We start from the raw sequence: 25764 nt of genomic DNA, 5'->3' as shown, positions 1-25764 counted from the left end.
CAGCATGGGTAGCACAGAAGAATCACCCAAATAGTGGCCAGGAATTAAAAAGTGCCTGGTGGTAGAGCTAAGAGGGGCCCTGGGGCTGGATCAGATCCTTCTGCAGTAAAATCTGTTCGTGAAGGGAGGGGTCTTAGAAGGCAGAAATCTTTGTAAACATCCCTTCACCAAGTTCCTCCTAGATGTTTCCATTGGGAGATGGCAGGGATTGCCCCTGAAATTTCAGATTAACTCCCAGGTGGCTGTTTGTGGGGAGGGTATTTTTGAATGCTTTGCTTTCTGTACGGAGGCAAGTAATGTGCCAATATTTGGATTATGTTACATAATCCAGCAATCATAGTCATGGCCCATGACTCTTGTGCTGCATGCTACATGCTACACACTCAGGAAAAAATATGATCCCTGCCTCACACAGCTAACAATCTAATGGGCCTAGATTTCTGCACTTGGATCCACACAGAGACACCCTGGTGTTTGTCTGAAGCCCCATTGTTGGATTGTGACTGCAGTTTTCATATTTATGAAATGAATAATATTGGCTTTACATGGACACCTCTGTCTTGAAGGAATAGTGAGTAAAGAGGCAAGCCATATATTAAGAGGTTTTACTTCATATCTGTAAGTGATGAATTAACTTCTGAAAATTAGGAAGGTCAAACAATAGGTTAGACTGTGTGGGGTGCTTAAAACTTATCTAGGGAAGAGCACCATTGAAAATAACAAGTCTATTAGCCACCACTCTGATCAATCTGCTTGTATATTTTTAGACCTTTTCCACATCATTTATCTGCCTTTTCTGTTTGGATTTTAAGTCCTTTGAGCCAAGGTGCCTCTCTTACTATGGATTTGTACAGTGTCTTGTACAAGGGGGTGCTCTGCTCCTTGTTGAGACCTCTCTCATTCACTGTCATACTTACAACAAAAAGCAATAATTTATTAGGGTATATCTACACAGCAGGGTTATTTTAGAATAACTGATGAAAAGCTGATTTTACGAGGAGTAAGGGAAGTTGAAGGAAGTGTGTGCTTCCTTTGACTTTCTGCTGAATTAAGCTATTTTGACTTCAGCTGCACAATTGATGTAGGTGAAATTGTGTAGCTTATTCCGACTTTACCTGCTGTGTAGATGTGCGTTAGAGCCTTGCTGAACCAAAATAGGTGTTAGGTAAGGAGAGCTATCTTGAACCACAAGGCATTATCTAAAATTGGTGATTAAAAACAAGCACTAATTGCAGTCAAAAAATTGCATGAAGTGAGTTTAAGATGAAATTGAATGGTGGAATGTCCCCAGGGATGCAGGTTGGTGGTAATGAAGGACTCCCTTGAAATGGAAAGAAATGCCTGTGCTTGAAAAAATGGAAACTGGATTGAATGATCAAGTTGATGGGAGTGTGATAACTGACGTCTCCCTTTCTAGACATTTTAGAGGGATAAGCTCACAAACATCCCAAGAATATTTCAGGACCTTACAGTCCTCAGGGTTGCCACTTTGCAGGCATTTCCTGTCACATTCAAGCAACAGTGTGGTTGTGTTACTCTATCACCATCAAATCTGCTGAATCCAAAGCAATCTCTGGGAACTAAGATATGAGCATCCTGCTCTCCATTCTCCCTCCTGCCCTCCATGAGATGATCTCTTTTTTCTCTTTTGTTTGGTTTTTGTCTAGAGAAACTTGATTTATTCTAACAAAGACGATTTATGAGGTGACTTCTACTTGACCACTCTAAGTACCTACGTAGAGAAAATATTTCTGGTAACAGAGGATTCTTCAATCTAGCAGAGAAAGACATAACCAGATCCAATGGCTGGAAGCTGAAGTTAGATAAATTCAGATGAGAAATATGGTGCAAATTTTTACCAGAGAAGGTAATTAACTTTTGGAACTATTTTGCTGAAGGAGGAGGTGGATTCTCCACTAGGGAAAGTCTTTAATGTTAAATAGCTTTAAAAAAAAAATTAGATGCTTTAGCACAACCAGAAATGATAGTGTTGATACAAAAATTACTTGGTGAAATTCTCCGGCCTGTTATGAAGGTCAGACTAAATGATCATAATAGTCCCTTCTGGCCTTAAAATAGATTAATCCAATATAGGGTTGCCTGGTGTCCAGTATTTTCTATTTTTCTCGGATGGACATTGGGACATTCCTCTCCTGCCACATCTGGTGGGGGAAGTGGGCTGGGATTTAAAGGCATAGCAACCCTTTTTGGTGCAATTTTTATTTATTTATTTATTTATTTATTTTTATTTTTGCTCTACAAGTTTGGTCTTTTTTTTTTTTTTCCCCTCACCCAATATTTTCCCCACCATGTTCGGTATGTTTTGTGAAAGTATCTGGCAACCCCAATCCGATCAATTCCAAGATTAACCATCGTTGAAATTAACTCAACTCCACATTACCATCCCCATATCAAGCCAGGTCAGGCTAAGACTTCAACCAGATTCACCCCAGCATGAAAGAAAACCAATGAGAAGAAACTAGAGCAGATCAGGCAGATTTATCTCAGACTGGGGAAGTGAGTGGGGTATAGAAGGTAAAGCATACAAGTATGTGACTGACTTCTGTACCATATCCTACCTATGACATTTGAATTAGGCAGGCATCCTAAGATAGGTTTTCTTTCTTTCCTCTCCCTTCTCTTCTTTTGTGTGCATTTGCCTAAATAGCAGGACTCATAACAAGAATTAGCATGCCATTAGCAGACTGAAATATTATTTTCCCCAATAAAGCCTTGCTAGTACCAGCAAGAATCTTTTGAAATCAAGTTTCCCTCTGAAAGTCTTTGAATGTGAATCAAATACGAAGGGGAACTTTCCTAGAATGAATAACCATTTAACTTTGAATTCCAATCATTTTAATGTTTTTCTCTTGCTTTAAAAAAAAAAACCCCAAACATTTGGAAGGATTGTCATAGTGTGGTCAGAGTCCCTTTTACACAAGCACCTGAATCCACAATTAACTTTCACATTTAAACAAGAAAACACAGGTTCTATTATCATCTTAGCAGAACCTCATACCGCTCTATCACAACATAACACAATGGTGATTTGTTGGTTCATATATTTAATCTTATTAGTGGTACAATAATGAAATAGGCATATCTTGCCAACTGCATATTACATTTTATTGGTGCTGTGTTAATTAACTATATTCACAGAGTAAAATGCACTAAATTAAGAAATTGAGATTCCAAGTTCTATCATTGTAATACCAAGCATTTCTCTTGGAACAAATCCAAATTGCCTTCTGTAAAAACCTTTTAATATGTCTCCAAAACAAAACAAAAAAATCTTCTTGCAAAATTATCTTCATAATGTCACAGAAAGTCTTGTGTATCTAGATTCTAAGATCTTTAGAATCACCCAGTAGTCTATAACCATGAGTTAACTAGATACCTGTAGATCAAATGATGGCATATTTTTTTCTCCATTTGTTGTGGTGTAATAGGACTGACTCTTGCTTGCTGTACTTGTACACCCAATCCAAATTTCTGAAAAAGTAAAATTCTTTTGTCTGGATGCAAGGCAGCTCTTTCTTAGGCTGGATATTTGGATGATCACACTCGTTGTCCTTTGTGTGTCCCTAATGTACACTGGGCTGTTTTATTAATATTTATGATACATTCAGAAGATTTGGATTAAACTGTCAAATTATTCACCATATATTTTAGGCAATGAGGGTACCTCTGCACTGGGGGGGGGGGGTTCCGAAAAACTCTGCCTCATCCAAGGAACGCGTTTGCTCTTCCGCTTTTTTTTCTGGAAGAGCAAACATGCTGTTTCGGGGAGCCCTGTATTCCTCGTTCTGCAAGAGATAAGGGCTTGCCAAAAGAGAAGGCTTTTCCACCATTTGGCCCCATCTAGACTGGGCCAAATGGCGGAAAAACCTCTTCTGGAAAAGTGATTGGAAAAAGCTATGCAGATTGCAGTAATTTGCATAGCTTTTTTCTGAAAAAACCCCCCTATACTGTAGTGTAGACCTAGCCTGAGAGATTTGCCATTGTTTTCCATGGACTGATAAAGGAGTAGTAATAACTTGCATTATCTAATTAGCTTAACATTACTGTGGACTTCAACAAATATCCCACATCTAGCGATGCCTCCTATAAAAGTCCCCACAACTGCTTCTGTATAGGTTTATTGAGGCAGTGGCTTTCAACCATGCCACACTACTGTATTCTTGTCAATAGTCTGGTTTGCCTTGCATACCCCGAGTTTCACCTCACTTAAACTACTTGCTTACAAAATCAGACACAGGTGTCACCTCACACCATTACTGAAAAATGGTTTATTTTTACCGTATATTAAAAAACCAATTGACTGGAGTGTACATATTGCCCTTACATTTTGATGTTTAATATAGAGCAATATAAACAAATGATTGTATGAAATTTTAGGAAGAACTGATTTCATAGAGCTTTCTATGTAGCTTGTAAAACTAGGCAAAATCTAAAAGAGTTGATAAACTCTGGAAAATCTCTGCATTAAACCCAATAGTACATGTTTCTCTGACTGAGAACCACTGCATGGTTCCATAATTTATAGATAGAATGACATGGAATCTTAGCTGCTTTGTGGAATCATTCTTTGGGTGATGGAGGCTTTTTAATAGATTAGCTATAAAGTTGGAGTTTGCTTTACAGCCTTAGCTGAGAGCCAGCTGCCTTGATAGTTCAAGCCATAGAGGTTCATGCACTAAGCTCTAGAGGTCCAAAGTATGGTTTTGCCTGTTGGTGATATGCTGTCATACAGCCCCAGGTACTGCAATCAAGAGACTAGATAAGAGCAGGCCCATATGCAGGGTGCAAACACACTTCCCAGGATCCCTCAAGTAAACATGTTCTGGCCAGCTGGGGGAAGGCAGGAGCAGTACGCTGCCCGACCCCCCTCCCCTGTGCTCCAACCAGCCGGGGGAAGGCGGGAGGGGCGCACTGCCCACTTCTCCCTTCCCTGTGCTCTGGCTGGCCAGGGGAAGGCTGGGGCTGATTTTCCTGCCCCTTCACCCCAGGAGCTAGGTCAGAGGTAGGGCTGGGCATCTGGGGCTCTCCCTGCAGCCTTCTGCCCCTGTGGTCAGCGAGCCAGCACCAGGCACCACTTCAATGCCATACCCGCGTAGGGCGGGGCAGGGACTGCTTGTGCTAAGGAGCTTCAAAGGCAAAGGCACCGTAAGCCCCATGTATCCCCTCCTCACAGGCCAGGTCCTGGGGAGCAGAGCTGCAGTCACTGCTGCTGCTTGCTCTCTTCTGAGCTACTGCCTGTCCTTGGGACACAAGTATGTGTCACTCCAGAGACCACCCAGAGCCACACTGCGAGCTGCGCTTCCTCTCCGGTGTGTCTTCATTCCCAGGGCTCTGCAGCCCAGCTGTGTGGAACACCCCTCTCTCCTGTTCTGGTTGGTGGGATTCCGTGTTTTCCTCTGCCCTGCCCATGCCCATGCCCAGCATTGCAAGTCCTACAAAGCCAGGTCCTGTTCCTAGTAAGGATGTTCAATAACAATTAATTTACTAGTTGAGTAGTGGATGGAATTTCCATTGACTACTTGACTATTTGATAGGCACTTCCGCATTTCTCCTTTGAAATGTATAGGAGTCCCCGGGCTCTTGCGCATTTCAAAGTGGAAGCGCCCACATGGAGCCTGGGGTCAGCGGGGGACTCAGAGTTCTATGTGGCAATGCTGCTTTGAAATGCCATGCGTTTTTAAATGCTGCACTGAAGCTTGGGATCAGATGGGGAGTCCCCAGCTAATCCCAGGTTGCATGGAAATGCCATGCAGCGCCCAGGTTCAGCTGGGGACTGACGCCAGGCTCAGCATGGCATTTCTGCAGAACCTGAGATCAGCTGGGGACTCCCCTGCTGACCCCAGGCTCTGCATGCTTTGAACTGCTGTGCTGGAGCCTGGGATCAGCGGGGGAGTCCCCAGCTGACCTCAGGTTCTGTGGAAATGCCCTGCAGAGCCTGGGGTCACCTGGGGAGTGTTTCAAAGGGACAGCCCCGCACAGAGCCCAGGATCAGCTGTGCGGCACTGCCCCTTTGAAATGCCGCCCAACGTTTCAAAGCTGCAGCCTCTGAGTGGAGCCCAGGGTACAGGTTCTGTGCGGTGCTGCCACTTTGAAATACTCCCTCTTTCCCCCCTTTGCTGCCTCTATCTGACTAGTGGAAATCGACTAGTCAACTCAACTATCTGATAAGCAAATGCTTATTGGATAGTCGACTGGTCCTTAACATCCTTAGTTCCTAGCCCCCGGGGTTCTTGTTTTGCACTCCAGTAGGCCCTATTACACCCGTTTTGCAATGTAATGTCAGTTAAAAGGGTGCCATCAGAATCAGAAATGATCACAGAAGTGTGCTCTGGTTTTGCACATGCAATGAAATGCCAATTAGCCAGTCTCGGCCTCTAAGGCTACGTCTGCACTGCAATGCTATTTTGGGATACCAGAGTATCCTAAAATGGCTGTCCTACATCTTTACAGCCAGCCCTTTATTTTGAAATCTAATGGGCTTATTATGTCGGCATCCCTGTAAGCCTCATTCCATGAGGAGTAAGGGATGTTTCGGAATAACTGGCTATTTTGAATTTAAATTACAAAATAAGCTATTTTGAAATGCAGTTGAAATAAGATATGCAAGTTGCATAGCTCAAATTGCATATCTTATTTCGAGCTATGCTGCAGTGTAGACTCATCCTAAAATACCAGAATCTAGAGCACCAAAAGACCCAAACGCTACATTAACTGTTATAAGCTGCAATGTTTGAGTTAGTTGCCTTAATATGAGTTAAAACATTGTTCAGGTGCCAGATTTTCAAAGAAGGCTGCAAAGCTCCCATGTTTGCAATTGGCTCCTAGCTATTTGTATACATGTACAAATTATCCATGTTGCAAAGGCATTTAATTATTTTTTGCAATACAACAATGGATACAGTAAGTTCATACACATGTTTACAGAATAAACCTGTTGCCTTCTTCTTTGGAAATGAAGCCTTAAACAAAATAAATGGTGTGCAATTTGATCACTGTATGCACAGAATACCTACTAGTTAACATTGCGTTCTACTAAACTGTGTGCAACTAAAACTATTGTTCATCTACAGGTACATGTTGTAAGACAGACACTGAGTTTTGCTAGGTCTCTGCAAAAAGATGCCATTTGACCCAAACAGAATTCTGTTTTCAACCTTCCCCAATATTGAAGCGAGGAGACTTTTAGATGGCAGTGCAGCTTGAAGCATTACTAACATCAAATTTCAAAATCATGATGTTGGCTTAAAAATAATTAAGATTTAAATGGGGAGGGGAGGCTGGCTTTTAATTTGCCATTTGGTGTTAGGGCCTTTAGGGTTCAGGTTTTTCAATTTTTTTCTTCAGCAATAGTAGCTAGAAACCAATCTTCTTTCTACCTGAACGCTGATATTCTCTTGTAATCACATGAATCCAAGAACTTTAAGAACATCAGATAACACGAGACTCACAATAAAACCATGAGAGGTGGCAACTTGGATTAAAAATCAAGGCACCCTCATAAAAGCAATGGGCATTCTTTATGACAATGATAATAGCTTAAGTGGGAGCCTTACTATATTTCGCATTTATTTGAAAAGGATATAAAAATATCATCAAGTGTCTTGACAACCACACTCAAAGGAAGTGGTCAAACTGAGCTCAGCATGCTGTGTTTCCCCTCTGCTGCCCCCAAATGTTACATATTCCAGGTGGGTCTGAGTTCCAAAATTGCCAAAAAAAATTTCAAATGAAATAGCTATGAACAATGTGTGTAAGAAAAGGTACCAAGTGAAATTCCATCTAAATCACTGTGATACAGGAGAGAAGGCAACCTTTTATACAGTGAGCACAAAGAGAAACAAGGTGGGTGAAACAATATTTTATTGGACCAAATTCTGTCTGTCTCTAGTATAATGGGACCACACAACTACTACTGTGCTGCACAACAGCAAGAGAAGTAAGGGGACAACATTCAGAAAGAGAAGAGGTAGGATGAATATCAGAAAAATCTTTCTTTTTATGAACTAGCTAATTCTTCTAACATCCCTATGTATTCAGTAATTTCTTTATATTTCAAAAGTATAGGCACCCACCCAGTGCTCTTGATGGCTGTACCATATATTAACAACTTAAACCAATACTTAATTGGGGGGCCATGGAGATGAGGTGTGTTCACGTCCTTGCAATTCACATTTTGGGGAAAAAAGCACACAATACCCTCGAAATTCCTGCATATGGGCCTGAAGAGCCCCCATTTTAAATTAATGGAAGTTTATAAGACCTTGTAGGGATGCAGAAAATCCATGCAAGTGAACTGAAAGGCTAAGAATTCTGAAGACAAGCAATAGCCCAACCAACTACTTATTTAAAAAAAAAACCCTCAAGTTATTATGTTGGAGGCCTGCCCAGCTCATGATGTGGAAAGCTTGGGGGATCACAGTATTGTTCTACAGCAGAGCTCTGCTCCTCTGGGAAGGTTGGGGGTTGCCTACCAGGGAGCTTGTGGGAGACTAGGACCTCAAGCTCAGCCTCTAATACCCAGTGGCTAATTCAGGCCTGAGAAAAGCTTTCAGTAGCTAGGCCGTCCCGCCCCTCTCATGCCCGTTGCTTTCCTTGGTTGGCTCTCTAATTCAACCCTATCCAGAGAGAGCCCTTGGCGGAACATCCCCCAGCACCAAACTACATTTCCCAGCCTGCGCCGCGGGCCAACGCCAGCAACATATCTCTCCATTGGCTGCTTCCTTGCCAGCCACCAATGAGACGTGGGTTTGTTGGTAGGCGGGCTAGGGAGAGTTTGTGTAGCTGAGGAGGCTTTGCCCCAGCCTAAGTGTGGGGCACAGCGGGATAACTCCGGTCCAGCCCCGCCGGCATGGGGGGCAGCGAGAGCAGCTACGGGAACAGGAAAGTCTCCTTCGGGCTGGATGAGCAGGAGCGAGTGCGGGTGCTGCAGGGCATCAGGGTGAGCCGGGCTGGGTCTGAGAAGGCAGCTGGCTTGAGAGGCTGTGGGGGCGGGAGAGGGGCTGGGGATGAGAGGGAAGCTTGGTGGGGGAGGGGCCTTAGGTGGGTGGAGTTGGGGTGGAGGAGAGGGGCTGGGTGGAGTAGTAGGGGGAGCGGTGCTGGGACTAGGGAGCGATAGCTAGCTATGGAACTGGTCTGTTTTAGTGAGATACAAGGTATTCCTCCCCCCCCCCCCCCCCCCCCAGCTGTTTAATCCATTCTGCACTCTGGTTAGAGAAGATTTGACATTAAAGGCAGGAGGTGGCAGCTGAGATACTGGCTCAGAGAGCATCCAAGGGATGAGACCAACACCATTTAATTAATATCACCTGGGCACTATAGTGAATGGTGCAATGTAGATACTGTATATAGGGGCATAGGAGTTGAGAGTGAAGATTAAAAGCATCTCCAGTAGTATTGGGCAGGGAGTGGTTAAAATTGGATCTTAGGAAGGCAGCCCCATTTGCCTCCTCATAGCATACCCTAAAGGTACAAAGGCTTCAGAGGGGTAGTAGCCAAGTTAGTCTGTAACTGGAAAAAACAACAAATAGTCTAGCAGCACCTTGAAGACTAACAAAACATGTAGATGGTATCATGAGCTTTTGTGGGCACAACCCATTTCTGTGCCCACAAAAGTTCACGATACCATCTACATGCTTTAATAAAAGATAGGACCATGCAGCACTTTAAAGACTAACAAGATAGTTTATTAGGCGATGAGCTTTCGGGGGCCAGACCCACTTCCTCAGATCAAATTGTGGAAGAAAATTGGCATGACCATATATACCAAAGGGATACAATCAAAAAAAAATGTGAACACGTATAAAATTGACAAATCAGATTTTAGAGCAGGAGGTGTAGGGAGAGGGGAGGTTAATGTCTGAGATACTGTCTTTTGTTTCAGCAAGACCACACTAACACTGCTACGTCTCTATTACTAATCTACATGTTTTGTTAGTCTTTAAGGTGCTGCTAGATTAGTCATTGTTTTTAAAGTTTTCTTTGAGCTACAGTTGGTCATGTCTCTAGGTTGCATTTTTCTCTTTTGTATTTGTCTCCTTATTTCTTTACTGTTACTTGACTTTTTTTGCAATTTTGCATTATTTCCTTTGTGCCAGTTGTATCCCCTTTGGCTGCCTATTTGCTTAGCTCAGTGTGAAACGGCCTGCTGAGTGAGACTAGATAAGAATGTTCATATCTTTCCAATCATAAGGATCTGACTAGTGTTGTTTTAGATTCCTGTTGCAGATCTTTGATATAGAGTAGAATCTAAACCTAATCAATTTTCTCTATGCTGCTGTTTAGCTGGGCCCATTTAGTGTTCAGTTCCATGAACAAACTACACAACAAAATGAATTGCCTTGTTAATTTTATGTTGCTGCTCAGCTGAATGTGGTTGAATTAAAGAAAATTGTTGATTCATGGTTATTGGTTCATTCCATTGATCTCTAGGAGTTGAGGTTAAATGGAGGGAGCCCTGATATTTGTCATTATAGGAGCTCACGCTAAAGGAATGGGGACCTCCCTAGCTCATTCATTTGAATTACAAAGCTGAATCCAGTCGCAAGCTTTTATTAAATGAAATAGGCTTCATCACTCTTGGAACTCTAAGGGAATTACTTTGTTTTTTACAAAAACCTCAGATGCTTTATAACTAGTGTTGACAGTTCATTTTCTTTCAAGGAAGTACACCCACTTCTGTAGAGTTGATAATTTTGTCCTTGTCATAGCTAAAACATCATAATTATCTATCTCTTTTTTTGCAGTGCATGTTGTATGTCTGGAGCTGTGTTCCCAGGGATCTGCTGATAGCCTACTGTGTGTGTTTCATTTATAGCAGAAGGGAATAGAGTTGAAGTCTTAAGACCAAACTGACTATCACAATATGCAATCAAGATGTTAACATGCTGCTTATTTTGGGTACTAGCAGCAAATTTAAAATCTATATTCTGGTTTATGCCCTGAAGTGTGTCCATGGGACACTGAAATTGAGTACCCTTCAATTTTGTCCACTAGGGAGGAGTGGCTAGTACAAGATTAAATCAGATAACTCAGAAGAAGTGTAAATAAGAACAGGTAAATCAAAAGACATGTAAGCCCTGTCTATGCCATCAAAGGCAAGGGCAGAAAGACACTTGGAATTGAATTCCCAGGACATTTTTGCATGTATTTTCTACTTTGCCAAAGTATGAGATAAGACACATTTGTCCCTTCCATTTCATTATTGTTTTGTGAAAAACTCTTCCTAGACTTACAAAAGTATGAACTGAAGATCTGCTAGATAATGATCCTTCCCTGCTCCTCCCACCCTCCTCCCACACTGTGTACAGGATTGTTCCTTATAGCTTGTTCTTCAGTTCTTTGTCCAGTCTAGCCTTAGACTCGGTTACTGGAACTCCATAACTTCCTGATGTGATATATTTTCTAAATGTGAATTGAACAACAGATACATTGATCTGAAATAATGTTTTAAAATAACATAAGCAGAATTAAAAATAATTACCTGTTGGTGACTCCACTTAATAAAGAATAAAAATCAAGAATTGACTCACTTAACATCTCCCCAACAAATTGCTCTAGCTCTCTGAAGATGTAGTGAATCGAATGAAGGAAACTCCTCAACTTAAAGGAGACCAGAGACCATCTTCCTTTTCTTCTTCATCCTATGACACTGCATCACCACCACAAGCTGCAGAAGGGAAACCCAAGTCTACTACAGGTATTGTCAGATTGTGCTGTGTCTCCAGTCTAAAGTTTTGATACTTGGTCACTGAGGCCTGGTCAATGCCATTATACTGTAACAAGCTTGTACCTTGTTATGACATTCTTGTTATGATAAGTGGCACTTCCACCTGTGTGGGTATCAGTGTGACTATACCTACTGAGCATTCATATTTCAAGAAATATTTTTTGGGGGAAGGGAGTGAGGAAGACTATGTTGTATGTAACTAGAATAGCTGGGAGCCCTGGTTTCTGTTTCTGGCTTTGCCAGTGCATTCTTAACAAATCATTATCTGACTTCGGTTTTCCCCATGTATTAAATAGTAGTAATACCCATTTCATTAAATATTTGTGTGACTTCATTATGCGTGATAAAGTTCTTTTGTGATCTTTGGATGACCGGTGTAGTAGTAATTCAAAGTATTTCTTGCAACCACATTCCTATAAGAACATTAGTCATATCAGCTCCTTTCGTTGGACAGGAAATCTGCCGTACATGTGTCATGTTGTTGTTCAAGTTCAGAAGAGAAAAATTTCATGAGCTGATGCTGGCTATTACTAGAAAGCTGAGCTTTGCCAGTTTATCCTCTTCTCTGTTTAGCTGCATGTTTAATGACTTGTTTTCTCATTCAAGTCAGCTGACTCTTGTTTTCCCCTCTCATACTCAAATATATATTGATACATTTGTCATTGATCCCATAAAAGCCTTAAAAATAGTGATGCAGGGGGTTGGTAAACCATTCCTTTGCCAGAGACCAGCATTTGTTTATGGCTGAAGTCTTGTTTTAAAAGTGGGTTTAGTGGTGCCTCATCCTTGTCCGTGTTAGGGATGTAAAATCCCATTTAATTGGTTAACCAGTTAAATGAGGAGTTTAACCAGTTAAATGATTTAAATGGGAGGTGGGCAGGATCCCAGCTTGACTGGGCTGGAGCAGTTCCTGCTGTGGACAGAGGCTGCTCTTGCCAACTGGAGCAGCCCCTGCCTGTGGTGGGTAATGGGGAGCTGATCCAGCTCCTACCGGTTGCTATTTACATCCCAAATCACACTCTAATTTGATTTCTGCTTACAAAAGGCCAGTGCTGGAATAACAAAGGGAAGCAGCAGATCAGAAGAGAGATGTTTTTGCAGATTTGAAGAAAAGAGATGTAAAATAACACGATAGGATTAAAATAACATGAGTGCTTGAGGTGGGTTGGGGTGAAGGGCATTAGTATCCCCCGACTGAGAGAGCTTGTATAAAGCTCACTGTCCTTATGCTTTGTTCAAGGAAGTATTGTTAGCCTCTTACTTACATTAACACTAAATTCAGACACAACACTTTATACAAATTATTTCTTTATTTTCCTTGACTTTTTTTATTGTACTGAGTGCTACCTTAGTAGAGTGTTGCTGATTTGTTGAGAATATTGCTCTTCCTTCAAATAATGTCCCTTCTCATGATGTGATGGTAGCCAGTGTTTTCTTCCACAGTCATCACTTACTTCTGTTCTTCTCTTCAGAAGTCCATCCACCAACTACCAGTAGCTCTGGTCGGAAGCCCTCTGAGGCAGAGGAGGACCTGTACAAAAGGTAGGGGGACACCCTTCCTGTCAGGAGACCTGTGCTTCTTGGGCCACAAATATGCTCTATGTAACGCTGTATTCTAGAGTTCATTGTGGTGATCAGTGTATATGTTGTTGCGTAGTATGCCTTTAGTAAGGTTTTAATATAGGCAAAAGGCTACTAGGCATCTTTAGTTGATAGAGTATGTGACTCTTGGGGTTGGAGACAGGTAAGGGAGCTGGGAACCAGTGGGAAGGTGTCAATAGAAACATAGACAAATGGAGTGAAGAATGCTTTCTGCTCCACCTATAGAAAATCATGCAATACATAAAATATATGTCCACTTGAGCCTAAAGTTGATTCTACCTGCTCTTGTCTCCTAAGACTTGTTGCATCCTTCAAAAAAGTCTGCCCAGACCTCAAATCTGTTGATTGGTTTAATTCTGCATATGGGTTAGAATCTCTAATTATACCTGAAAAATCTGTCCAGACATCTTCAGCTGCTTCTCCTGGTGCCTGCTCCACTGTATGTGGTGGCTGCCATCCTTTTCCACAGTGCTCTGGGGCTTTCCTGTATGGGGCATTTTGGCTTACCACGGTGTCAGTACATATAAAGGTACAGTGAGAATGAGATGACTTGTGTGAAATGTGGTCCTTGCTGTGTCTCCCACAGGAGTGTCTGTTGCTTGTTCCAAGAATGTAGAACAATAGGGGCTCCAGCTTCCCCATTGCTGGAGGGTTGTCCGTTATAAAATGGGTGCATGTGTTTTCTAGTTTCTCTAGCTGCTTTTTCCTCTTCTTTTTTTGATGTATTGACATTCTCCTTGCAGTGTGCATGCTCTCTCTGCATGTCACACAGGTCCTGCTTTGGGGACTATGAAAATGAGTCTTCAGTGCTATTGTTGGTTATTCAAGCTTGTAAATGTGGCGCATTGAACACACTGTCCACAGTTGTGTTTCTGACCTGCCTAGTGGACTCTCTGGAAAAGAGGTTCAGTTCTGTTTTTTACTGAGATATTGAAATCCGAATTGCTGGTAGTCTCTGCTCCTGTCTTACTCTGCTGTTTCTGAATAGATGCTTTAGTGAATGCTGCAGAGAAAGAAAGGGAGTAGGATGGAGGTCTGCTGTCTCTTGTGTGCTGATAAGCCTCTCTCCTTGTGCATGTGGAACTCCCTAGGTCTCAGTGGTGGTTACTTGGGCTATGTCTACACTGGAAAAAAAATCAATAACCTCTGAGTCTCAGAGCTGGGGTCAATTGAATTGGGTAATTTCAGTGTGGACGCTTGAGCTGCACTCTGGGACCCAAAGTCCTGTGATGGGGATGGGTCTTAGAAACCAATCTGCAACTCAGGCCTGACCATTTACACTGCAGTTTTTAGACCTGCAGCATATGCGCATGTCAGCTGACCCTGGCCAACCACAGCCATGTTCCATGCAGTCTTTTCTTGAGGTGTAGACAGATCTATAAATGCACTAAATTTGCTCCATAGTGGTCCTTCAGATTAAGACACATAGCCTGTGGACATCCCTCAAAGGTTGCTTCCCCTACATCAGTCATCCCACTTACACGGCAGAGGGCCCCTTCTGCCTCACAGAGCAAATACAGGCAGTCCCCGACTTACGCGGATCTGACTTACGACGGATCCGCACATACGAACGGGGCTTTCTCACCCCGGAGCTCACAGGCAGCGGTCAGCCACCTCGACCTCCGGGGCGAGAAAAGCCCCTGGTCTGCTGGGGACCGTCTCCAGCAGACCAGGGGCATCGGGAGCAAAGCCGCAGCCCCGGCGGGTTTGCTCGCGGTGCCCCTGGTCTGCTGGAGACGGTCCCCAGCAGACCAGGGGCACCGCGAGCAAACCCGCAGCAGCAAGAGCAAAGCCTCAGAAGCGCGGGACCCCGCCGTGGCTGTGGGTTTGCTCCCGGTGCCCCGGTCTGCTGGGGACCGTCTCCAGCAAACCAGGGGCACGGGGAGCAAAGCGGTCCCGTGCCAGAGCAAAGCCTCAGAGGCAAGGCACCCCCCGCTGCCGCTTTGCTCCCTGTGTCCCTGGTCTGCTGGGGGGGGCGCAGCTAGTGTGCCCCCCCCAGCAGAGCAGGCTTTTCTTGTGGACCCTGGGGCAGAGCAGCTGGGGCGCTGCCGGTTGGTCCCGCAGCGCTGCTCTGGGCACTACTGGACCAACCCGGCAGCACCCCAGCTGCTCTGCCCCAGGCGTCCTGATTCAGCCGCTGCTGGTCAGTTTCAGCAGCGGCTGAATCAGGACTCCTGGGGCAGAGCAGCTGGGGTGCTGCTGGGTTGGTCCAGTAGCGCCGAGGAGCGGTGCTACTGGAGCAACCCAGCAGCACCCCAGCTGCTCTGCCCCAGGCGTCCCCAAGTCAGCCGTTGCTGAAACTGACCAGCGCTGACTACAGGAAGCCGGAGGCACAGTTGCTCTGCCCCGGGCTTCCTGGAATCAGCTGCTGATCAGTTTCAGCAGCAGCTGACTTGGGGTTCTTAAGTTGAATCTGTATGTAAGTCAGAACTGGCGGTCAGTTTCAGCAGCGGCTGAATCTGGACGCCAGTTCCGACTTACATACAGATTCAACTTAAGAACAAACCTACAGTCCCTATCTTGTACGTAACCCGGGGACTGCCTATACGTAATATGGGATTGGGAGTAAAATTCGGCTGTATCGATAAAATTCTTTTTGTGTAGCCTGCATCTTATTTTTTTTAAAACAGCATTATATCTAGCTTATTAAATCTTTTCCTAACTGTTCTGTGTGACTGTCGGGGAAGAGCCAACCTTAACAGAATTGTATGTTTATGTGTTTTGTGGTCCCTTGTTTCTTGAATTGTTCATACTGAACTTTCAAGTCACGTTTAAAGTTTCCGGCGTTCCAAAGTTTCCACAGAAGCCCAAGAGTTATGAGCAGGCTATGTCCCAAGTAATCACATCTCTGTTTTGTTCCTGGCCAAGGGTAGAGCAGATTATTCATGAGCCCAATGCCAGAAGTCTGCTGAGCATCTTCTCTCTGCCTTTCGTTGGCACGGATGCAGGTATGAGCGAGAGCAGGCACTGGTCCAAGAGGAGCTGCTCCGGCTGGCCAAGAGGGAGCGGGAGTCCGCCAACGAGTGTCTCAGTACAACCCTCCAACGGGAAAAGAACAACACCAATGAAGAGAAGCAGAAAGCAGCTCAGCTGGTAGGTACAAAGCAACATATTCCTAGGCAGGAAGAAGGCCTGAAACGTTTCCCCTTTGAGGGATCAGTTGTATGCCATTATTTGTGTAATGAGTTCAGCAACTGCTGCTTAGTCCCAAATCCATGGTAATCATCACTTCATAATTCTTCACCTACCTTTTGGCTTACACTTTAATTGGCAAGTCTGTCATGTAACTAACCCTATGCTGAACTTGTGTGGGAACAGTATAACATCTGATTACATGCAGGGGAAAGCATTGTCTGTGGGAGAGTGGAGATGGCTGGGAAGAGAGCTTGCTTCATATGTAGTGTTGGAAGAGACAAGCATTGTGGCAGCCTGTGCTGGATGGAGCTTTGCTAAGCTACTGTGTGTGTGACATGGGTATTTTGATGTATATACAGAATTGACCTGACTGAGCTTTACTATATCTGGACAGTTGAGTTAAGTTACACAGACATCTGAGTAGTGAGGAGTAAAATGTCTTACAGGAACTGGCAGCTTGTTCTGAAATGTAATGTCATGAATTGCCCTGTTATAACAATATGAGGATGATGCTTGCTACAGTGAAACTAGTCCTAGGTGTCACTAGATACCAAGGTGGATATTTAGACTAGTTCACTGAGAGTGATACTACTTATTAAAATAACTGTCTAGTTGAGGCAGGGGACAAGGCTGGAAGTTGAGTTCTAGGTTCTATTTCTTTTGTTCCCTTGCTCTTTTTTCCCTTCCCCACAAAACTGATTTATTGTTTGCCTTGGATTAAATCAGAAATTCTTCTGTGCCTCCATTTTCCATTTGTAAATAAGTGTTGATATTTGCCCTTTGGGAGGGGGATAATGAGGTGTAACTTGGTTGTGAAGAACTTTGGAACAGGTAAGTATCATAACTTACTATTGAGCCAACATGCTAGCCTGCTGCCTCTTTGATATTGATCTCTCTGATGTGGCTCATACGTAATTCCTGTGAGGCAAGTGATTTCCTTTGAGAAACAGCAGAGTGCAAGAATGGGAGATCTCTCTGGTTGAAGGTTTAAATATATAAAAGGAGTTGATATCTAAGGCAGGTAAGAACTGTGCATCTGGGTGAGACATTGCAGCTGGTAGGTAGCACTTAATCCTCCTCCTAGTGGGAATGGAATGTTTCTTTCATAAATATAATTAACACAGCTTTATAGAAAATGGCAGTGAATTAATTTCTAACTGAGGAGATGGCACTGCTCATGAGCGAAAGACTGAAGAGCTGTATAGGAGGAATGTCACTGAGGTATGTCCATATGTTTTAGTTAAGCTCTTATTGCTGGAACAAGCTGAGACCTGACATGACTTACAGGAGGTAGTCCATTTAGAACAGGGGTCTAAAACTCCCAGCCCATGGGCCAATCTGAGCTGCAGTGATTGTATGGCACCAGCTGGGGTGGAAACAGTAAGTAGGAACCCTTTTCATTATATGCAGAGTTATTTCCTTTATCTTTCTTTGTACAATACGTGGCACAATAGAGCTCTGCTGGGCAGATCCCATCCATGTTTCATAATATAGATATTGATGTCCAATACAATGGAGATGAAATGTGCAGTACCTCACAGAGGGACTGTGATACTTAATGGATGTTTGTAAATAGTTTGATCCTCACATGAAAGGTGCTATCAAATGGCCAAATACTAATGTAGCTGTTTTTATGAGCCCTTTTTATTTTAGCATGAAGGGCTAGCCGTGGAGCTTCTTGATCAACTTCTCCCTTACTCTGCTCCTTGTTTTTGCCCTGCATAGATCCACCTCTTTCCAACGCAGATACCTTTTCTTTTTCCTTTATTTCTAATGTATCACAATCTTTTTTCTTCCCTTTTAGTTCTTATATTTTTTAAAACAAAACACACCCAGCCCTTTACAGGTGAGGCTGCCCCCACACATTTCCTTAATCTGCTGGGGCCGTTTAGCATGCATCTGTCAGCCACCCAGTCAGAGGCAGTGACTTTTCAGGCTTGCTGGTTTTAACCAAAACATTTGAAACAAATCAATGTAGGATGGGGAGGGCGAGAAGCAGACTGGAAATAAACGCGATTAAGCAAAGACATCTCATTACTGCTCTAGAAAAGGAGGATTATAACCTATTTTATAGAAGGATCTCATTCAGTGGCTGTGCGTGCCAGTGTTATCAGAATAGAGAGAGAGCAAATAGAATAAATGAAATTAATACTTTGAAAAGAAGCATTACTCGGATTTGAGAACTGAACTAATATGATTTGTGCAAAGCCCTGAAGTTCTTATCTCCCTGTTTAATCCCCCCAGGATAATGGCTATGTCAGATTTATTGACCCAAAAGTCTTCTCTTCCTATGTCCTTCTCTCCCTCTCCCCACCATCCTCATTTCTCCTAAAGGGTGAATTCATAATGGGTGAGGACAGCCTCAAACCTCATATAACTGCTCCCCTGGGGGGGGAAAAAGCTGGAAGGCATTGGCTTGGTGCATGGAAGCAGGCTAGGATGGAAATAGACCTCCTCATCTGCTGTACATAGAATGGTGGCTTCTCATGCACGGTGTTCTTGGCCATGCTCTTCCAACTGGGCAGAGAATCTCTCTGATGTCCACTGGTTCTTTGTTCACTGGCATTGAAGATGAGCCTACATTGGAGTTTGGACTTGGGGGAATTGTAGTCCAGTATTGTGATATGTGCCTTCTCTAGTTGCTGAGGTAGATGGTGACTGTAAGTAATCATGGGAAGTCCAATTGTTTGGGTCTCACACTGTGCACAGAAATAACCTAGTTGCTCTTCTGTTTCTTCCTGTTCTTCTTGGGATTAGAATGAGGTAAGCATGAATCTTGGTCTTGGTCATGACTGCAGTCTTGGATTTTGGAGCTCTCCTTATGACTTGCAGAATTCCAAGCTCTTGAACCTTATCTCTACTGGTAGATCTCTGAAAACTCCCATTCTTGTATAAGGATGTTAAATTTAGATTAATCAATTAATCGAATAGTTGATGCAATTTGCATTCACTATTCGATTAGTCAATAAGGGCATCTTCGCTTTTGAAATGTAGCAAGAGTTCTGATGGCTCTTGCTACATTTCAAACGTGGAAGTGCCACCACTTCCCCGCTGACCCCCTCCCCCCTCCCCCCTTTTAAGCAGCTTCCCTCAGCATTGGATCCTGGTTTTTCCCCCGCCCCCCCCCCCCCCCCACCGCCCTCACTCCCTTGCTGCCTCTCTCTGATAAAGGCAGCAAGGCGGAGGAAGTGACTAGTCAACTAATTGCTTACATCCCTACATTTGTATTAGCAGTGTGAATGCTAGTATAGACTGGCCATTGGCATTTTAACCAGTATTTTTGCTAACTCAGCTCAAAGCACATCTAGGTGACACTTTTTAAAATGCCAATGACCAGTTCATGCTAGTTTAATTACCAGTGTTAATACAGTGGAAGGATAGTTTGAGAAATTTTGTGAGTATAGGCAAGGCCTTTGAGGGTCTTTATGGAAAGGTGAGAGATGATCAGATAAGGAGTTGCCTATGCTTTGGTCCCACAGGTAGGTGGGGTCGGGGTGTGTGTGTGTGTGTGTGTGTGTGTGTGTGTGTGTGTGTGAAGATTCAGTCAGTCTGTAAGTGCAAAGCTTGTGCAGGCTTCCAGGATTTTTTTTGTTTAAAAGTAATCTTGCTTGCTATATTTCTAGCCTGTATAGTTGTGTTTACATTAGTGAATTTCCCTGGTGCTGACTACTAGTACTAGAAATAGGTATAGCTGAGTGGCTGCTGAGTGTAATCTCTGAAATGGTGCTGGATGTAATCTGATTGTGTTCAGACTTCCAAGTAAACTGTGGTTAGATACGAATTGCTGTCTTCTGTTACCATCAACAGGGAAACTTCCTAGTATAGACAAGCCTTTTGAAGCTCATAGTTTTACCCCTATGACATGTTTGGGTGACTGATTCAAAGACAGTTCTTTTTAGCATAACTTTGCCAGTCTTGCCTCCTCTGCTATATGGGCTTTGCAGTGCAATATGTTGGCTGTGCATTTTCTATTTCTGTGGCCAGAAATCTGACTCTGTGAAGTGTGGGTTTTTGTTAGAAGGATGCATTTGTCATTAATGAATGCTGGATCAGTATCTCTCAGCATCATTGTAAAGCATGAATTTTGTTTATGCATGCTGGTTGTTTAAAACAATTCTGGATATATTTCTCCATTTAACAACAATTTCTTTGTGGGTGGATTGGCAAGATGGATTTTTTTTAAGTTCAGTAAGTAGGAAATATTTACTTGGCTAATTTTAATCTTGTTTTACATTTTGGTCCTATTTTATTTCATATAAAAAGGTTGGTTCTTATTGGTTGGTATGATAAATATGTTTTGGCAATTAGGAGGGTATACTGTACTTATGTATATTAATTCAAATTGTTAATTTTTTACTTTTACCATTTTCTAACAATAGAAACAACATTCTTATTTATTAGATTTTAAGTATTTTAGTTAGAAAGTAAAACATATCTTAAACTTTTTATATCCAGCACATTTATAAAAACATGCTACATTTAAAATTTGTTTACTAAACAAAGTATTATCTATAATAAATTAAACTGATTTGTTCTTATTACTGTGGTCTTCAAGCTTTTAGAACCAGTAGATCTCATCCTGTCACGTTTTATTTTTATTTATAAATTGGAGGAGAATTAGCTAGTCTTTTTTTGTTTTTAAATCTCCATCAGTCTTTCAGCTTTCAGTGAATTAGCCATTTAACTGAAGTAGTTTAAACTGAAATGAAGAAAATATTCTCTTTGTGCCTGTGGAAGAGGCACTGTTGTCAAAAGCTGGTACAGCAGTTCATCACAACATTTCGACAGCATAAATGTACAGCTTGAATATTACTATTTCATTTAAATGACGTCAATACATACATTTTCATAACTTTAATTTTAAATCGGTTAATTTTTAAAAATTAACCTATTCTTAAAAATTCAATTATAAAAATCTTATTTTTATTTATCCTGAAGTGGAACCCAGCAACACACAAACCTGCAGCATGTTTTTTAAATTTACTGGAGCCTAGTTCAGGTTCAGCCTGGAAGTTCTGATTAGTGGCTAACTCTGTTAGGCAAATGGCTGTCTGTGATTATCTATTTTGGTGTCATTGCTTCTAATGATCAGATCCTTAGATCTAATGATCAGATCTTTAGTGACAGTGGCATATCCAGAGTCCATTAGCCTTAAGCTCTCTAAAAATAAGACCAGTAAAGAGAAGTACAGCCTGCTTCAATTCTTCAGCAACTCCATATTGTCCTATACAGTATTGTGCTGTCAGGGAAGAAATTTCATGTTGGGCAATTCTGTCATACTGACACAAGTAATTTGGAAGGATATCACTTCATTGCATCATTCTAAAGACCAGTTACCATTCAGGCTATACAGAAATTCTACTATTCTCACTACAGTAAACTTCCGATAATCCGGCACCTTTAGGACCCAGGGGCTGCTGGATTATCAGATATGCTGGGCTATGAGGGGTCTGGGGTGGGGTGGGGGGGATGCCACCCCAGACCCCTCATAGCCCCCCCTTCCGATAGTCTGGCTCTGTCCCAGGCGTCCCTGATTCAGCCACTGCTGGTCAGTTTCAGCAGCGGCTGAATCGGGGATGCCTGCAGCAGAGCAGCTGGAGTGCTGCCGGGTTGGTCCCACAGCGCCGACCCTTGGCGCTACTGGACCAACCTGGCAGTGCCCCAGGTGTCCCCAAGTCAGCCGCTGCTGATACTGATCAGGGGCTGATTCCAGGAAGCCGGGGCAGAGCAGCTCTGCTTCAGGCTTCCTGGAGTCAGCCGCTGGTCAGTTTCAACAGCAGCTGAATCGGGACGCCTGGGACAGAGCAGCTGGGGCGCTGCGAGGACCAACACAGCAGCACCCCAACTGCTCTGTCCCAGGTGTCCCCAAGTCAGCTGCTGCTGAAACTGATCAGGGGCTGAGCAGCTCTGCTTCGGGCTTCCTGGAGTCAGCCGCTGGTCAGTTTCAGCAGCGGCTGAATCAGGGACAGCTGGCGTGCTACCGGGTTGGTCCCGCAGCCCCGAGGGGCAGCGCTATAGGACCTATCCAGCAGCACCCCAGCTGCTCTGCCCCCGGCTTCTCCGATTCAGCCGCTGGTCAGTTTTAGCAGCGGCTGAATCGGGGAAGCTGGGGGCAGAGCAGCTCCAATGGTCCGGCTGCCCGGAGCACTTCCGGGTTCCTGATGGTGCCGAACCATCAGGAGAACCGGACCATCAGATGCCGGACCATCAGAGTTTTACTGTATGTAGTTATTTTTGTAAGAAAAGTTGCCTGATGTGGAGCCTGTTACCCTAGCTAGTCTAAGATCTCTGCCTTGGCATATTATTTTTGGGTGGGTGGGTGTTTTGTTTTTTAAGATCTGGAAAGATCTCTAATAAATAGTGTTAGGTCTTGTCTATACTGAAAATTTAAATCAACCTATTTTAGGCTGACTTGTACATTCTGCAATATTTACTATGGTGGTTCACCAGGGTGGCTTTCACTGACATATGAAGATCAGTGCAGCGAACTGAGATTCTAGGCTCTTGGCTTCTCTCACTGCTGCCCCACTGCTCTCCATTTCCTACTCCCCACTCAGCCTGGCTTATCTTTTCCTCTCCTTCCTCCGCTCACTACTTGCAAAGCTGCGACTGTGTACACTTACTTAGGTCGACATAAGCTGCCTTATGTCACTCTGTGTAATATATACTAGGGTTTAGACAGGGTACCTGCTGGAATTGGCTCCCCCTGTAATATGGGATATGGAAACTTTCTTCTGTTGTGTGCAAATGGGAGTTGTAATGCTATGTCTTCAGCATTCTCAAATGTGCCTCTTTGCCTCTGCTGAGGGGTCAGGACTGGTTTATGTAGCTCCAGGTCTGTCATCAATTGCAAGAAATTGATGGGGGGAATTAATCACCAGGCTGTACAGCTTCATAACTTGTTCTCTCTGCTTCCCCACAATTTATTTGAATGTGTGCTAGATAGTACACCTCCAGAATTTCCTTCTGTTCTCTTCAATGAGCTGAATCCCATGTAGTGTGACACATACTGTGTCTGAGATATTAAATATTCTGAGGTACTTCTAGATTTGGTCTGGAGTCCTCAACCAAAACTTCCTTTTTCTCTTCTTATGCTGAGGGACAGCAAAGACGTTATGTGGTAGGGGTAAGAGGCTGTCACTTCAGATGCCTATGTGCTGTTTATTGGTAGCTGCCAACATAGTGTAATAGATTCAGGACCCATTTTATAAGAACTGATGACCTGTCACAATCCAGAGGTGCACCTGTCATGCCCCCAAACTTGTTCTTTTCCTCTTAGGGGTCCATTGATGGGGCCCAGAACTACAGTTTCATACATACTCTCCAGATGTGAATAAATGGGTGGAAGGCAGCAAGCTGGGACCACTCTTAAAAACACAGTCCCCGTCCCCCCAACCCCAACTGATCACTGGCTTTTTGGGGCAGACAGTAAGGAAGAGGGGCATTTGTGTGCCTGGAGGTAAGATGGGGATATTGAGGGAACTGGAGATGTAATAAAGAAGGAGTTTGGGTTCTGAGTGGCCTGGGTAAGAAGATGGGGACAGAGATGCCTGGAGGGGAAGAGTGGTAGGCCAATAACTTTGCAGAGAGAAAACAGCTTCTGAACATGGCCCATGAAGGGTAGAGATTAAAGAGATGTGGGATATGGAGACCTAAGATAAAATAGGGTGAGTTGGGAGAAGGAGCTGAGGAGAAGCAGCAGCTGTGGGTACCACAGGAGAAGATCTGGGGGTTCAGGATGGGTAGTATGATAGGGTGAAGTTCTTAGACTATGGGGGGTGTCACGGAAATCCAGACTCAGGGTTGGAAGGAGAGAAACACTTTTATTAAGACACAGCTGTGGGAAGTTTCAAAAGGAAGACTTTGAATCAAAATGTCCGCAGCAACCTTATATCCATGATTACACACAAAAAGGAATAGACATTACATAAGCTAGTAACAGCCTTATGATGGCTTAATGCTCTGAGCCCCCCTATCTCAATATGCATAGATAAACTTAGTTACATGAGTGTTAGTCTCATCCTTGAAGCAGAAAAGCTAGATCAGGCTAGTTCACTATCTCACACCATGCAAGGTCATGTTCGTCAGTTGCTTACACACTTCACATTGTTCCTTTCAACAACATACATTTTTCTTCTCCGGTAGAGGTATATTGTTGTGGCCTGGGTTGCAGGGCAAGACTGGATATTGAAGACAGAATGTTGCCTGCTGTGGCGGAGGGGTTACATTGGAGACCAGCACTGGTTGGAAAATGTGACTCTGACCACTTGTTTCTGACTCTCATCCTGTGAGACTAGCTGGGCTTTGCTCTCTGCTCTGGGCATTGTGACTTCTAGGATCATAATCGCATTCAGTTTGGTCAAGTCCAAATGTGCATGAGTAATATTGCAACCTGGCATGTATGGCCACAGGATCCATTCGCTAAAATTGGACCCAGCAAGCCTTCATCATAATGAAGGAGGGGGTGGCTGGCCCAGACGTGAGCAGAGCTATGGCCCCGTGCACAATGCTTGGATTGGGGAACTGAGTCCAGCAAGCTCCCATGACCCTTTGACACATTCTGGTGACCCACTTCTGGCTGTGACTCTCAGTTCAGAAACCCCTCTACTAGTGTGATTGATCGGAGGGTTGTAGCAATCTTTTATTTCCTCTTCTCCCTTCAACACACCAAAAATCACTTCTATTTTCTGCTACCTTAGACTTCTTTTATCTTCTGACTGAAGGCTAATTTGTATTTGGAGGGTTTTTGCAGATTTCAGTAGCTGATGATCTAATGTGAGCTTCATATTTTTATAGCTGCCTTGGCTGGAGAACCTTATACCTGGTGTGGCTCTTTTTAAACCACACAGCTGCAACACATTGAAGTAATCTGTCAGGCTGCTTAACTTTGCTGCCCTCCCTACATTTTGTGTGTTTTTTTTTCTACAAAGTTTACGCACTCCTCAGAATCTGCTGTCAAAACAGCTTGTTCTGCCCTAGTAGAGTTGCAATGGGTTTGGGAGTTTCAGAATATCTCCTCTGCTGGAGCTGTGAAATGACAGATAAAATCCCTGATTCTTTGATTTCTTGTGAGTGAATTTAGTGCTCATAGAAGTGAGTGCTTAATTGCACTATCTGGAACTTATCCAACATCACTCTGTCAGTGCACCTTAATCTTCCCATAGAGCACTTGAGGTCATTCCAGTCCTTAGCTTTGTCAAGATATTTCTATTTTGTCCAAAATCAACTCATTCTATTTTAGTCTTGGTCCTTCCATGAGCAGTGGCTTTAAATTGTGCCAA

General features: G+C 43.4%; 1 protein-coding gene across 6 annotated transcripts in view; it reads left to right on the top strand.

The window, feature by feature from the left end:
* The first annotated feature begins 435 nt into the window (after positions 1–435).
* Positions 436–25764, top strand: part of CHCHD6 (coiled-coil-helix-coiled-coil-helix domain containing 6) — a 192297-nt gene continuing 166968 nt past the window's right edge. For 2 of the 6 annotated variants that reach the window (XM_075938793.1, XM_075938794.1), the window contains exons 1-4: positions 8755–8959; positions 11578–11716; positions 13219–13288; positions 16297–16441. In XM_075938793.1, the coding sequence (XP_075794908.1) occupies positions 8870–8959; positions 11578–11716; positions 13219–13288; positions 16297–16441 (444 nt within the window). In that variant the 5' untranslated portion in view covers positions 8755–8869. Of the gene's footprint in view, positions 572–7909; positions 7988–8753; positions 8960–11577; positions 11717–13218; positions 13289–16296; positions 16442–25764 lie in introns of those variants that run through there. The other 4 variants (XM_075938795.1, XM_075938792.1, XM_006120208.4 and 1 more) reach the window with 4 other exon arrangements.

The sequence above is a fragment of the Pelodiscus sinensis genome, chromosome 11 (genome assembly GCF_049634645.1).
Source record: "Pelodiscus sinensis isolate JC-2024 chromosome 11, ASM4963464v1, whole genome shotgun sequence".
NCBI lineage: Eukaryota > Metazoa > Chordata > Testudines > Trionychidae > Pelodiscus > Pelodiscus sinensis.
Note: the sequence above shows the minus strand (reverse complement) of the source record. Positions and strands in the feature narration are given on the sequence as shown.